A 16,390-nucleotide genomic window follows, 5' to 3' on the forward strand; every position below is an offset into this window, starting at 1 on the left:
AATTCAGTGTTTATTTTGTATAAATAATATATCTGATGTATGGGTGTCTTTCCTCAGCCGAGCGTATCCCACAATGCTCTCGTCCTCAGTCTGGGATGAGGCGGCCGTGAGTCCAAGGATCCGGCGCTCCGGTTATTGTGTAATCAGAACGCTTTTACTCCCATTGTTTGGATGAAACGGCTCACTCTCGCAGTCACGTCTGATGCGGTTATGATGAATATGAGCATGAATCCATCACTGTGAGGATAGAGCGGCGTGATCGTGACATCACGTTATAATTTGATCTCAGGCTCGTTAAAGATGAAATGCAAACTGTTTCCCTCGGGAAATGGAGATTTGAAAGGGATGCTGGTAAAAACATTCATGTTTGCATTAGCACGGTGTTCCTTCAGCTGGCCGTCGTCCCGTTGGAGGTGAGCTTGAGTAATGGAGAGGCTTCGTTTGAGCCTGTTTGAATGATTAATGTGAGCCGTGAGTCTGTTAAACTCTCTTCTCTAGTGGTTCCTTACAAGGCTTCTGATTAAACGCTGTTTCCAAACCCTTGTTTTAATCTTCAGCCACACATGCACAGAATAAAGATAAGCGCTCGCTTCATTTCCCTGTGCTTTCACCGCTCGTGTTGTAATGAAACCCGCGGTGTGTGTGTGTGTGCGGTGTGTGTGTGTGCGGTCGGCTCGTCTCGGCTGGAGTGGGAGAGAAGCAGGTTAAGCTCCTCGGTTCCTCATCAGGAACATCAGATTGCCTTCGGATCGTGAACACGAGAGCCGTAGAGCCAAATCCCACAGAAATGGTGCTCAAATTGAGCCCGGAATGGAAATTGATCCCATTACCAGAGCCGGTGTTCCTGCGGGAGTCGAAGCTTTGAGCCAGTCTGCAGGAAACACGTCAGATCTGCTCTGATTTACAGACGCTTTAGGAAACATGTTTTATTCTGTTACCAGCAACATAACTCACAGAAATATCAATGGCAAAATCAAAAGGGAAAGAAATAAGGGTTAGGGTTAAAAAGTGTTTTTTTCTCATAACAATTAAACAATAAATTATTATTGAATGCAAAAAAAAAAATCTCATTCAAATAAAATGACATTGTCATGAACAGAATGTCACAACGCAAACATCCTAATGCTGCTAAAATCACTCCTTCATTTGCTTTAGCAAAATATAATTTCTTAATATTTATTTTTAACCAAAATGCAGTGATCTTTCATATCCCATGCACGGCCCTCGGGAAAGTAGTGGACATCAATTTATATTTCATTTATTTATTAAAAAACAGTTGTATGTCATTCTGAATGAGATCCTCTCTGATATCAATATTGTTATTCTTGCATTCAGAAGATTTTATGCTTTCACTGCCATCATCTCTGCTGTTCCGCCGCTCAGATGTCATGCGTGACTCGAGGACTCGAGGGCATCAGTATTTAATAAAAAACTGTTTTCAACACTGATAATAATCATAAATGTTTCTTGATCATCAGATCCTCATATTAGAGTGATTTGTGAAGGATCATGTGACACTGAAGACTGGAGTAATGATGCTTTGATCACAGGAGTAAATACTGTATATTCACATAGAGAAGAGCTGATTTACATTAGAATTTTTGCTGTACTTGTATTTCTTGCATTTGAAGCTTTTGGCCCTTTTATTAAACGCAACGCTCCCGTTTCAGATCCCATGCACGGGCCTCGGAGACTCCAGGTCGTGGACATCAAATCCAGGCAGTTCACGATCCGCTGGGAGCCGTTCGGATACAACGTGACGCGCTGCTACAGCTACAACCTGACGGTGCAGTACCGCTACACGGCTAGCGCTAAAGAGGAGACGCGCGAGGAGGTGTGTTACGATACGCTGAGTGTGTCGCCGCAACACACCATCCGAAGCCTCCCGCCGTACACCAACGTCAGCATCCGCCTGCTCCTGCGCAACCGCGAGGGCGTGAAGGAGAGCGACGAGCTGGACGTGCTGACCGACGAGGACGGTACAGCGCTCTCTCTCTCTGACCACATCCAGATTATTCCTGATTTAATTCTTCTGGATTGTGTTTTAATGGTTATCAAAAAAACATGTCTCATTAATTGAAATCATGAAACTTATACAATTTAACAACAATTTATTATATATTATACATGGGCCCTATGAAATCTTTTATTGTTCTGTTTACATTTTTCTAGATTTTTTTAAATATTTAACTTACATTTTTATTCATCAAAATCATGTCTAATCAATTGAATTCATAAAACATTAACACCTTAATTATTTATAATTAGTTTTATATTTTTACTGTCATTTTTTTCATTTTCTACCTTATGAATGGTTTTAATTTGTCTTCATTCTATTTTAATGGTAAATGTTTTTTTTACTATTATCAAAAAACATGTCTCATTAATTGAAATCATGAAACTTATACAATTTAACAACAATTTATTATATATTATACATGGGCCCTATGAAATCTTTTATTGTTCTGTTTACATTTTTCTAGATTTTTTTAAATATTTAACTTACATTTTTATTCATCAAAATCATGTCTAATCAATTGAATTCATTAAACATTAACACCTTAATTATTTATAATTTGTTTTGTATTTTTACTGTCATTTTTTTAATTTTCTACATTATGAATGGTTTAATTTTTCCCAAATTCCATGTTTTAATTTGTCTTCATTCTATTTTAATGGTAAATGTTTGTTTTTTACTATCAAAAATCATGTCTAATTAAGTCTAAAAACTTAAGAAGTATAACAATTATAAAAAGTTTAACAAAAAAATTGTATGACCCTATAAAACATCTTTTTTTGTTTCTTAAATTCCATTATAGTTTTCCCAATTTCTGTTATGTTTTAATTTTCCTGATATTCATTTTTTTTAGAGTTTTCTTAAATTTTAATAATCAAAAATCATGTCAATTCAAATCAGTTGAATTCATAAAAAAATGAACTGAACAAATGAATGAATTTTTACTGTAATAAGGCCTTATGAAATATTTTCTTTTTCAGAAATCTGTTTTTTTTTTCCTGGATTTATGATTTACTGTTAAAGTTAAAAATTATTATTTTGAGAAGCACATTCTACGGTACAAGAGTCAATATATTTCTGTCATAATTTCTTCAAGCTAAACCAAGCTTTTATTTTGGCGGGTTGCGGTGAGGATCTGCGAGTGTTTCCTCACATCACATGGTGAAACTGGAGATGAAGTTATATTACGAGTTCATATGATAAACATCTTTTATAAAACCTGTTTATTTATGATTCGACTCCAGCCTCAGACATGATTCTAGTTTAACTAGAATTAACTAGTTTGGATGAGTTGGATTTTAATAAAGCCATTGAAAACTCAATGTTCATCAGGGACAAGGTCGTTTGTGTCGCACTTCATTCCATTTACATCATTCGGGTCAAGTTTCGGTGTCAAGTGTGTGTTATTTCACCGCACAATAGCGTCTATTTAAACGGCATGTTTCACGAGGAGCGTTTCAAAGCCAGTTTGAGTCTGGAGATGTTGGAGGTCGAGGGTTAGAGGAGGCCTTGGGTTTCTGAAGCGCTGAACAGATGAATGATCTTCTCATGCTTTCAGGCGTTTGGAAAACAAGTTCTTTATTGAATACAAGAGAATATTGATTTAAAATAAGTCAGTGTCTCTTCAAATCAATATGTGTCTGTGATCACTCAGTGTTTTGTTTATTGCAGTTCCCGGCGCTGTCCCGTTGGAGTCCATCCAAGGAAACACGTTTGAGGAGAAGATCGGCCTCCGATGGAGAGAGCCGCTTCAGACCTTCGGGATCATCAAGCAGTACGAGGTGCGTCTCCACTCCTTCATCCCTAACCCTAACCCTAACCCTAACCCTAACCCTAACCCTCACCACGCGCTCTTAACGGACTATCTAGACTAATAACCTTTAGATCTGAGCGAACGAGCATGTTAACACAGTCTGTCACCGGATGGATAAAGCGCCGTTCCCGTCAGGAGAGATTCGAGTAAAGCTAAAGAGCCTCAGGAATCTCTTCCACATCTGAACTCATGATGATCAGCGGATCCACAAACACTTCTATACAGTTTCAAACACTCAGACACCAGAGATCATCTCTGATTTCACTAGTGTGATCAGGACACTATAGTTCAGTAATGTGAGTGAGGAGAGCAAAATACAGTAAACTGTGACATATTATACCCAATAATTCTTCATACAGAGACTAAAATGATCTGGACACTTTGAGCTGATCATGTTCTGCTGAAGTGTGTTGTCTTTAATTGCTAATGCTCTTTTCACACACAGACTGAACACAATGAAGCATTGCTTGGTGATTGGTTGAGCTAAACTGGTATTATCTAATTGTGTAGTTAAATTTAACAGCTGACAGATATTCAACATCATTCATGTGTGAGACAGTCTAACAGAAGGACGGACAAAACCAGTCAAATATCAGCTGAGTTCTGCTCATATTTCATTACCATTCTCTAAACTATAGCGAATAAACTGATGATAATGTGAGAAATGTCTGCCTGTCTCTCTCGACTCGCTCTCGATGACGACTGCCGTCTGTGGAAGAGCAAACGCTGAGCTCTTGTTTTCCGTTGTTTCAGTGTTTCAGTGAAAGACTCCTGGATTTGTAGGGCACTGGAATAACAAACAGAGCACATACCGGAGCGATGGACTCACGGGAATGTGGGAAAATCACAGGCGAGAGGAAACATGTTTCCATTACGGGAAACAACAGGATTCATGATCCGGCTGCGATTGTGAAGATAGTCAGTGAGGCAAAACCTGATAAAGGCTCATTAAATGGGACAAATCGTGTAAAAATGTGTCGTCTTTGATCGGAAAATTGAACAACATTGTATCAAACTTTGATAATTTACTTAATCTTTTAACTGAGAAGACTGAACTATGTTTAAAGTCCCCCTGTAGTCGATCATTTTATCTCTTAAAACTATATTAAGCGTTTTTTCCTTGAAAAAAAAGTCTTCATGCCTTAAAATATCTTGAATGTAACTCGACACCCTCGCCTCATTTAGTATTCGCCGGTTTTTTGAATATGCAAATGAGCCCCGCCTCCACTCACTCACTCAGCTCTTAATGTCGGCCAGGAACACACGGATGTTCACTAACCCGCCGAAGTTTCCCGGTTGGATTGACAAAGTTGTTTTTATTGTTTTAAATATTTTATTTGAACCCATGAGAAATCAGATCCTGTTGTAAATAATATTGAAAAAAACATTTTTTAAAACTTGCTCCAAAAAAGTTTTCATATTGAATCATCTATTCTGACTTTGTTCCTAAATGTGAAACGGCCTGTTGAATATCTTCTATATCTGTAGCTTTACTGCAGTAAAAGAGGGTTTTCACACCATAAAGAACCATTTCCGGTTCCCCAAAGAACCTTTCAGTGATTAGTTCATAATAGAACCGTTTTATTTTTAGTGTAAAGAACATTTTAATAACCTAAAGCAGCTTTATCCGCTATAAAGACCTTTGGAAACATTCCACGGATGTTAAAGGTTCTTCATAGAGCCGTCAAGGCCAATAAATAAGCTTTATTTTTAATGTGTCCTATTATAGAAGTGAAATATGTTGCTTTTTTTTTTACCATAAAGATGAACACAAAATATATATGGATCAAATTTGATTTCAAAATACAAATTATGTTGTGCATTAAAAAAAGAGAAAGATTAGCATTTCGCCCCCAAATTGTCATTCCTGTAATGCAAAAAAGTCATTTTCATTAAAATATAATAAAAGTCATGAAAATAATGTCACAATGCAAAACATCTTAATGCTCCATAAAAACCATTTTTAAGTACATTATAACTTCCTAATATTAATTGTGAAACTGCGGCGATTCCGCTGTCGGATCCCGGTGTGTGTGTGTGTGTGTGTGTGTGTGTGTGTGTGTTTTGTGAGCGCCGGGACATTGTGTGTCGGTTCTGTGATTATTTCAGAAGCGTGACTCATTCTGTGCCGAGAAACTCTGAACAATGCGCCGCTCAAAAGACTCATTGTTGCAGAACTTCATTTGTGGAAATTCGAGCAATTAAGCTGTCACGTTCATGTAATGAAATTACACTCTGTCATCGCTGGGCTTTAAGGAAGTGTCAGGCTCTGATCCGAAGGGAACGGGACCGAACCCAAGCGTTCTGCCTCATTAGAGTCTTCAGGACACGCGTGTGTGTGTGTGATGGAGGTGTGTGTTCTGTCACACTCGTGAGCGTCTGCTTCTTGTCATTCGGCGCAGTGTCGCCCCAGAGCATTCTGGGTAAAGTGCTTTGCTCAGAAACACTAATGATGAGCAGGACTGGGATCACAGTAAATGTGCTGTTCTGGGGTCAGACCTTTATCAACTACTAAAAAAAAAAGACACATGTGAAATAAAAAACATCCATGTGTAAAGTGCTCTTGTGTATTCTCTGGACATTATCCTTCATGTGTAATAAAGTGGTTCCTGAATGTAAAAGTTTTAGTGCAGATAAAAGAAAGAAAGTGATTCTGAACTGAAACGAGTCGTCAGTAATTCAGTCTCACTTCCTGTTACAATGTAACAGTGTCACTAATTAGCATAATGCCCGCCTCTGGTCCTGATTGGCTGAGCAGCGTCTCTTAGCTCCGCCCTCAAACACTGTAGTGTATCTGAGACTGGAGAGTTTGGTTCATGTTGTTCGTGTGGAGAAGACGCTGTTTTCTGAGATCGATACGGTGAAACCCACGCCATCCTCACTGTTCGCATCACTGAGATCAAGAGCTGAGATTCACATATGATAATGAGCGTTTGCTTTCTGACCAATCACAGCAGAGCAGCTCTCAGAGAGGCGGAGCTTAGAGAGACTGAAGCGTTTCAGACACTGAGAGGAAAGAGCTGACGCTGCAGTGGAGATCATGAGGACATTACAGTGTGTCTGAGACTCAGAAACAACATTAGGAGCCTTTAAAACAGCACGACAGCGCACTTTAAGGTTTTAAAAAAGTTTTTTTTATGTATTATATTAATGTAATTTTTTTTTTTTTTTACCCTTTTATTATTTATTATTTATTTATTTTGATATTTTTTATTCTGGTTTTCTCTAAACGCTTCCATGGACCCCCAGCACTGACCGTTTGAAACCCCTGTCTCAACCAATAGTGTGCGTTTGGGGCGGGGCTATCTGTTTGGCCAACCAATGGTAGACGAGTGTTTGAAAGGACCGTTCAGAAACAGCAACGCTTCACTTGTAAACATTCACTTTTACAGGTTATGATTTTTGAGGCGGAATAAGTTGTAGTGTATTTCTGCTCGTCCAGAATAAAGACGCATGCATAATTCATGTGTTGTTCATCAGGAATATTCCCAGTGATTTTGATATGCTGAGGCGGTTAGGCTGTGGGATCAGTCAAGGTTCCTCCATCTACCTGTCGTAGACTAATAGCGAAGAGCCTCTGGGTGTTTCACCGCTGATGAGTGCGATCGCGATCCCTCTGTGGCCTTAAACGGGAATCAGGATGGAGTGGCATTAGCCGGGCCGCTCATTAGCAACTGAATGATTTATTCAAATGAAGCCCCTCAGCCACTTTTCATTAAGTTATATTAGAAGCGCGGGGCGTCTCGTCTCCAGAAGAGAATGAAAGAGAACAAAAGTGCAGCTCCCCGTCTGCTCTCCTCCATCATAATGAAAGATTATATTCAGAAACGCTTCCTGCATCATCCAGGAGAATTATGATAACGGCGCTGACTCTGGTGTTGTTGAGGAGAGCGTTAGACAAACGCTTGGTTTCTTTACACAGCCTTCGCCAAACCAACCACTCACACTTCAGTGTTCACTAGAAATACCCCTGAGATTTAGGGTGATATTTCAATTATCAGACACTTTTATATGTTCATGGTTCTCTGATGACATGCAAGTAAACGCATGAAATATTAGATTTCTTATAAAAGAAAGTGTTTTATTCTGAATTTGTAGCTGGACTTTAAAGTCGACTCAATCTCACTCACATTGCATTCACTAGGAACCAAATGGAATAATAATAATAATAATTATTATTATTTATGTATTTATTTATTTTAATGTTTACATTTTTTATTATTATTATTATTAATTTATGTATAACTAAACTATATATTGAAAATGTGTATTATTACTACTAATAATAATAATGATTGTAAAAAATAAAATAAAATAAATGAATACATGAAATATTATTATTATCATTATTAATAATTATAATAAAAAAATTATGACTAAAATGGTCATAATAATAATTAAAAAAGTAATACATATAATAATAATAATAATAATATTTCTTAGTTTTTATTACTATTATTTCCTGTATTTATAAAAAAATATTTATTATTATTCAAATAAATGAGCAAATTAATTATTATTATTATCATGAATATAAAGATTGTTTTTAATATTAAGAATAAATTAAATAATATTTTTATTCATTTATTTATTTTTTAATTATTATTATTGTCATTATTGTTTTAACTCTAATTATAAAAATTAAGACACAAATATATTATTGTTGTACTGTAAAATAAAATAAAATAAAATGAAATTAATCATTTTGTTTCACACTACAAGTTACCATACTAAAATGTATGTCTTAAACAATTGACTTTTAAACTCTCAAATTTTAATATTTCGAATCCTCAAGCTTTTGTTGTGCAGGAAAACTGGTTAAATTCTATAATACTGTCCTTGAAAATACTGAAATGTTCACATCACCGATGAATCGTTCACAATAAGACATGAAGAGAGAAAGAAAGTGGAGTCAGTTTTGATTTGATGTTAAATATTCGTAATGAGAATACCCAGCGGGACCGTGGGCCAATGGGACGGCGCTGTGGGCGGAGCTTCTGTTGTGTAACCGGATCCTCTAACATGTTGTGTTTGTGTGGTCAGATCTTCTACAAGGCCGTCAGCTCCTTCGACCCCGAGTTCATCTTGACCAATCAGAGCGGGAAGGTCCTGAAGTCCAGCAACGAGACGTCGCACGTGTTCCTGGGTCTGTATCCCGGATCCACGTACTCCTTCACCATCAGGGCCAGCACTGTGAAGGGCTACGGGCCGCCCGTCATCACGCAGTTCACCACCAAGATCTCACGTACGAGCCGTTTGGGTTATTTCTGAGTGCTGTGTGTGTGTGTGTGTGTGTGCTCATGTGTCATCTGTCACTCATAAACAGCTCCGCGTATGCCGGGATATGACCAGGAGACTCCGCTGAACCAGAGCGACAGCACAGTGACGGTTCTGCTGAAGCCGGCCCGGAGCCGCGGCGCGCCCGTCAGGTGCGTCAGCATTACCATCCTTATACTGAACATACTTATTCCCATTTACTTGAACATTAAAACAATTAAATAAATGAATTATAAAAACATTACAGGAAATCTAGAACTAGACTAAAACATACAATAAAAATATACAGAAATATACATTTTGATGCAGTTCACAGCCTTTCATTGTGTAATTCACCTTTACTACTTTCTAAAAGTTATTTTGCTGGAATAGAAGAATTGCGTTATATAATGTAGAAGGTGCGTTATTATTTACTCACTTTATGATCATCATCACATGATATTATAACGAGAAGTGTTTGGAAACTTCTAATTCTAAATACACTTCCTGTCTAACGTTTGGGATCGGTACGATTTTTAATGTTTTATAAGAAGTCTCTTCTGCTCACCAAGGCTGTGTTTATTTGATTAAAAATACCCAAAATACAGTAATATTGTGATATATTATTCTAATGTAAATCATCTGTTTTCTTAGCCTGACTACGTCAGACTTCCTACTTCCGCTAATTTCATTTCGCTCCTGTAGTCAGTCTGAGATAGCAGCGTATCTTTCAGTTTTCCACCGGCCTGAAAACAGCCGGGCCAATCAACGAACAGAGGGCGGGCTGAGAGCCGTGACGTAGACGCTGATTGTACCGTGGTGGATGCGTACTTGCGTAGATTTACTTCACATAATCTGCAAAAGTCGTTCACAGCCATGTTCACTCCGGTATTTCGCTCGATGGTTTAGTTTTTGCATCATACATGTGTTTACAGTGAAAGTTAGATGCGGCTGAGCATGCGCATAACACACGCCATAACCAAACGTTATGTGATTGGCTTACGGGTAACCAATGATTTTAAACTTCAGACAAGCCCCACCCCCCCCCACCCCCCCCCCCCCCGCGAGAGAGAAAACACTTCTCTATTATGCTATTCCAGACTCTCTCTACGAAGCAAAGTGAAGTAGCAGAGTCTGGTATTACCAGGCTACTGTTGTCTATGTGAATATATAGTAAAGTGTCATTTATTCCTGTGATTTTCAGTATCATTACTCCAGTCTTCAGTGTCACATGATCCTTCAGGAATCACTCTAATATGATGATTTGATGATCAAGAAACATTTATGATTATTATCAGTGTTGAAAACAGTAATTTACATTTTTATTTCTGGATTCTTTGATGAATAGAAAGTTCAAAAGAACAGCATTTATCTGAGATCGAATCTTTTGTCGGTGCGTCCCGTTCTGCTCTCACTGTAAACAAATCTGTTAAATTTACCGTAAAAAATACAGTAGCAACATTTTAGGTTTTACAGATTTAGCTTAAATTTACAGTAAAAAAACTTATTTTATTATCTGATATAATGTTAATGTACCGACATATTGTACTAATATCTTGTAATACACAACATTAATTTAACAACATTAAATGTAACATAAACCCCTAATGTACATCACCGATTAGAAAAAACTATGAAGAAACGGTTATTTCAACAAAGATACATCAAATGTGACGTGTCACGCCGGGAACTGTGGGAATGTCAATTTACGTTTTTTCACTATTATTTCAGGATTCTTTGATGAATGGAATTGTACACAACTGTTTTCAACTCTGATAATAATCATAAATGTTTCTTGATCATCAAATCCTCATATTAGAGTGATTTGTGAAGGATCATGTGACACTGAAGACTGGAGTAATGATGCTGAACATTCAGCTTTGATCACAGGAATAAATTACACTTTACTGTATATTCACACAGAAAATTTAAATTGTCATAATATTTAACAATATTACTGTTTTTTTGGGTGTTTTTTTCATCAAATGAATGCATGTTGGTGAGCAGAAGAGACTTCTTTTAAAAACATGAGGAGTCTTCCCGACCCCAGACTAGTGCTAGTGTAAGCGTGGGATCTGGACAGGACAGGGTGCGGGAATGAGCCGTGTTTAGCGGGAGATCGTCTCACTGTCAGTCTCAGCGGCGAGCGAGGCTCAGGTATAGTTGCACTTGTGATGATAATGATCCATAATTCAGCAGATCGCTCTTGTCAGGGTCGGCGTGTGTGGAGGTAAAAGCGTCTCCAGAATGAATAAATGTAAATGTGAGTGTTACTGAGAACACTCTATAGTGTTCTCATATATAGACGATGTGAAACCGGACCTGCACTCACTGCTGTTCCTCAGAGCGGCGTCTAATGCTCAGAACGCTGGAGTTCTGCTGTAACTCTGTTCCTGAGGGCTTTAAAAGCCTCCATTAGGAGTCCGAGAACACCAGGAGTTAGAGGAGACGCACATGTAGACTCTAGACTCGCTTTAGAAAGGCCTCAGTTCAGTGGAGAGAGGAACTCCTGTAATCATCATCATCTTCATCTCTTCAGTGTGTGATCAGAAGCTCCAGCTCTTCTCTATATCAGAGTCAGTGTTCCTGAACTCCTGAAACGCCTCCACTGTAGTCTCGAGTTTCTTCCGGGAACACGTCACAATATTCCTCATTATAATAATTCATGCGCAGAATAAAGGGGCGGGGCCTGGTTGAGTTAGTCAGTAGTGTGTTAAACTGGCGGTTATGGTAATTAGGGGTGGGACATTTCCCAAACACACTCAAAGCGCTCGACCAATCACAACACACTGCTCCAGCCGACCAATCAGAGCACAGTGTGCTTTCAGAAGGAGGGGCTTCATAGTGAAGCGTGGTGTTTGTTTACACACAAGCAACAGTAGATGTAGTGTGTGTTGTTGCATTAAGGTCCTCACACACTGAGTCTGTTTACACACTGCCTCCGAAACTTTCGTCCGTCATAAAAAAATTTGGATCGGGTTCGATTTTCCGTAACGAGCAGTTCGACAGTTCAGAGCCTCCGAATGACGAATACACAAAAACACACACGAAAGTTTCGTAGTCAGTGTGGAAGAACCTTCACTCTGAACATCAGAAGCGATCGACACGGGTCTGTCCGTCCGGTGTACACCGGTTTAAACTGGTTTAATCAGTCACATGATCACCGGAGACCGTCTGATTACAGTCATTAATGAGTCTCAGAGCTTTTCTTCGTCTCAGCAGGAGCACGGATGGACTGATGAAAGAATGATGGGAAGCTCCTGCACTTCAGCATCAATACATCAATAATCCACACGCCGTTTTAGCACTGTCGGCTTTATAATAAAACATTCAGAAGCTGTTGTTGTCTGAGGGCGTTTTAATGGAGGTAGACAGACAGGTGACAGAAGAGTGTGTGTGTGTGTGTGTGTGTGACTCAGAGCCACGTCCACAGGTGATGACAGGTGATAAAACCATTAAAACCATTAAACCCATCGCGCATCATATCCTGTCAGCGGATCACGCTAATCATCACCGGCGGCTCTTAATGAAACACACGTGTGGCTAATGACCAGAAGAGTGTGTTGTGTTTCCCGCCGGCGAGTGTGTGTTCTCACACATTAGAGGATCCGGCCTCGTGTTCTTCAGGCGAGATCAGCCCGGCTCGAGAGCAGAGGCATCAGTGCTTTCTGAAAACTATACTCAATAACTCAGAACACTGACAGTTCTACAACTTTAAATAAAACTGAGAAAAAAAGAGGGATGCATTTAGTTTAACTTTAGTAAAACTGAAACAAAAAACTATATTGCCAAAAAAATTTATTAAAATGTGAAAAAAGGGTTAGAATTAAATATTATAAAACTTAAACTCTTATTTTAATTTAGTTTAACTTGATGTGCTAAAACTAAAAAAATGAATAAACTACATAGATTTATTTAAAAACAATAACTTAAAAATAACAAATATGCAACAATAATTCTAAATCTTTAAAATTATAACACACAAAATAAATAAATATATATATCAATGATTTAAAAATAACTGGGCTAAAATCCATATTGCAATACGGCTGTAATTGCTAGAAATTCAACAAATAAATAGTTTAATAAATAATGATTAGCCCTAATTAGCAAATATCGTAGACTTCACTGCAAAAACACATTATAATTAGTGTTTTATTTTTGTCTTGTTTTCAGTACAAATTTCTAAACGTTCTTAAATCAAGAGTAAAATGAAGATATGCAGATCTGAACCTGCGTCTCTGCCGCCGGGATCGGGATCGTGTGATCCGGGGGGATTTGGCGCTGGGATCGTGTGATCCGGGGGTTGAGAGGCCGGATGGAAATAGAAGCGTGTGTTGTACATGCTCTTAAGCGTGGAGATATGAATGGTGATATGAATGGTGATATGAATATGAATGCGAGGCTGATCCGAGATTAAAACGCAGATGTTGGTTCTGATCGTGAATGATGGGATTGAAACGCGCGCGTGCGTGTGTGTGTGTGTGTGTGTGTGTGTGTGTGTGTGTGTGTGTGTTTTGCTTCGCGGCACAATAGAGTCGCTGGTGACGGATCAGTGTTTGTCAGATGCGGTGTGTTTCCGTCTCCCACGCCGGGCCTGCCGTCGCCCACACACACACACACACACACACACACACACACACACTGGTTTCATGTAAAGCGCTGCTCTGCTTTTGTGTTTTCTGCTCCGCTGCATCGAAGCCAAGTGTAATGGAAAAGCATCCGCTCTCCTCTATTTGTGGAGACAATCGCTCCTGCGTCTGTTCTCTCGCTCTTCCCTCGGGGTGTCATGATCTGCCTCTTCTCGTCCTCCGTTTTTCTGCTTCTGTTGTTTCAGACGCTCACGAGAGTCTCTTGCTGCGTCTCAATTCGCCTTCTTATACTTTACATCTTATACTACACCCTAGAAGTATGTACTCTATTAGTGAAGAAAAGTGCATACTTGTGAGTGTGTGTCAGAAGAGTAGACGAGCTTTGGGAAACACTATCACATCACACAGTCACGTCTTTAACGGTTGCTCTCCGTCACCTAAACTGACCTGTCAATCATCTCGTCACCTAAACTGACCTGTCAATCATCTCCTCAAAGATAAAATAAAAAAACAGACTCAGGGTCTGTTTCTCAGCACTGATGATGATGAAGATGATGAAGATGAAGATGATAAAGATGATGATGATGATGATGAAGATGATGATGAAGATGATGAAGATGATGATGATGATGAAGATGAAGATGAAGATGATGATGATGATGATGAAGATGATGATGATGAAGATGATGATGATAAAGATGAAGATGATGAAGATGAAGATGTTTCGCTGAACAAAAGTGTGTGTGACTCAGAAAGCAGCTTTCATTATGGGATGTATCGGATGCTGAAGAAGTCTTTATCCCTGTTTGATTTCCCCCGCTCCTCGTAAAGATCGTCTCGTGCTGCTTTTACTGCCCGATTGGCTTTTTATGATAGTTTCTGTCAGTTTATGATATTTTATTCCAAGTTCATTTTTATTAACTTCTGCAGAAATAACAGCAGTGTTTTGTCTTTATTGGTAGAATATTTATGTAACGCTCAGATCATATTTCACTCCAAAACAGAAAGAAAATGTGGCCTGGTTTTAGAACCAGTAGGTCTAATATTTACAAAAGTATATATGTGTATGCATATATAAAATTTCTCATGACTGTATGTAATGCAATTTCTATATTCTATTTTATTTCAAGTCTAATTTTTATTAAGACTTTCTGCTTACAGCATTTTTCCAGTGAGCATTTTTCTTCATTTTATATAATAATATATATATACATTTTACCTTAAATTCTCATTACTCTCATGCAAAAAAATATTATTTTTAAAATAATCAGAGCCTTTTAATTTATAATGTGACTTTGAGCTCACGCCATTTTCTAGTGTGTACTTAATTGTTTTATAAAAATAATGATTTATTTAAAAAAAAATGATCTAAAATACTATTTGTTTATTTATTATTTAAATTGAAAATGTCACATTATGCTAACACCAATTTTCCAATGAGTACTTTTTTTATATATAAATTGTGTATTTATTTATTTATTTATTTTTTTATTTTTTTTTCTTAAAAATGATTTTTACTTGATGACGTTATGCACACACCAGTTTTCCCCATAGTTCCGTGTCCTGGTCATGTTTGTGTTCTGTTGGTTTATTAGTTTTCCTGGATCTGTTGATCCTGCGAGTCCGTCCAGAGGGCAGTTTCAGTGTCAGACTCTTTAAATCCAAATATACGGCCTTTGTGTCCCACTATAATCAAAGCCTCAGGCCTCCAGAATCCCTGTTCTCATCCCGAACTCCCGCTGATCCTCGGGTCTCAGTCCGTGGACAGGTTTATGAGCGAGGGAATACATCGAGGTCTTTTAAAGCACAAGAGACTGATCAATACACCAGGTTCACATATATCACAGGTAAAGCAGGACTGAAGCCTGGATCCCCGAGCCGGACCACTGAAGACCAATCCCAGTCTCAGGATCAGCTTCCCAGTGGCCTGGGATTGGTCAACGGTCACGTGACCTGAAGGATCACTGGTTTAGGGTGTAATTGGCGTCCGGTTACGTTTCAGTGCTGGATCTGCTCACTCAGAGTGTGTGTGTTGTGCTCACTCAGAGTGTGTGTGTTGTGCTCCCTCAGAAGGTGTGTGTTGTGCTCACTCTGAAGGTGTGTGTTGTGCTCACTCAGAGTGTGTGTGTTGTTCTCACTCAGAGTGTGTGTGTTGTGCTCACTCAGAATGTGTGTGTTGTGCTCACTCAGAGTGTGTGTGTTGTTCTCACTCAGAATGTGTGTGTTGTTCTCACTCAGAGTGTGTGTGTTGTTCTCACTCAGAGTGTGTGTGTTGTTCTCACTCAGAGTGTGTGTGTTGTGCTCACTCAGAGTGTGTGTGTTGTGCTCACTCAGAGTGTGTGTGTTGTTCTCACTCAGAGTGTGTGTGTTGTGCTCACTCAGAGTGTGTGTGTTGTTCTCACTCAGAGTGTGTGTGTTGTGCTCACTCAGAATGTGTGTGTTGTGCTCACTCAGAGTGTGTGTGTTGTTCTCACTCAGAATGTGTGTGTTGTTCTCACTCAGAGTGTGTGTGTTGTTCTCACTCAGAGTGTGTGTGTTGTTCTCACTCAGAGTGTGTGTGTTGTTCTCCCTCAGAATGTGTGTGTTGTGCTCACTCAGAAGGTGTGTGTTGTTCTCCCTCAGAAGGTGTGTGTTGTGCTCACTCAGAAGGTGTGTGTTGTGCTCACTCAGAAGGTGTGTGTTGCGTTGTGTTGTTGTTTATTGGACTTGTGT

The 16,390-nt window shown here is 38.8% G+C and overlaps 1 protein-coding gene across 1 annotated transcript; it reads left to right on the forward strand.

The window, feature by feature from the left end:
- Positions 1-1,670: 1,670 nt before the first annotated feature.
- Positions 1,671-15,635, forward strand: ptprma (protein tyrosine phosphatase receptor type Ma; the record flags this gene model as incomplete). The annotated part of the gene is made up of 6 exons (XM_079899020.1): positions 1,671-1,979; positions 3,689-3,798; positions 8,874-9,075; positions 9,157-9,259; positions 11,170-11,243; positions 15,274-15,635. Coding segments are annotated over 6 exons (1,160 nt in total), but the record flags the coding sequence as incomplete, so codon positions are not given.
- Positions 15,636-16,390: the final 755 nt, after the last annotated feature.

This window comes from Squalius cephalus (genome assembly GCF_949319135.1).
Source record: "Squalius cephalus genome assembly, contig: scaffold_140, whole genome shotgun sequence".
NCBI classification, from domain to species: domain Eukaryota; kingdom Metazoa; phylum Chordata; class Actinopteri; order Cypriniformes; family Leuciscidae; genus Squalius; species Squalius cephalus.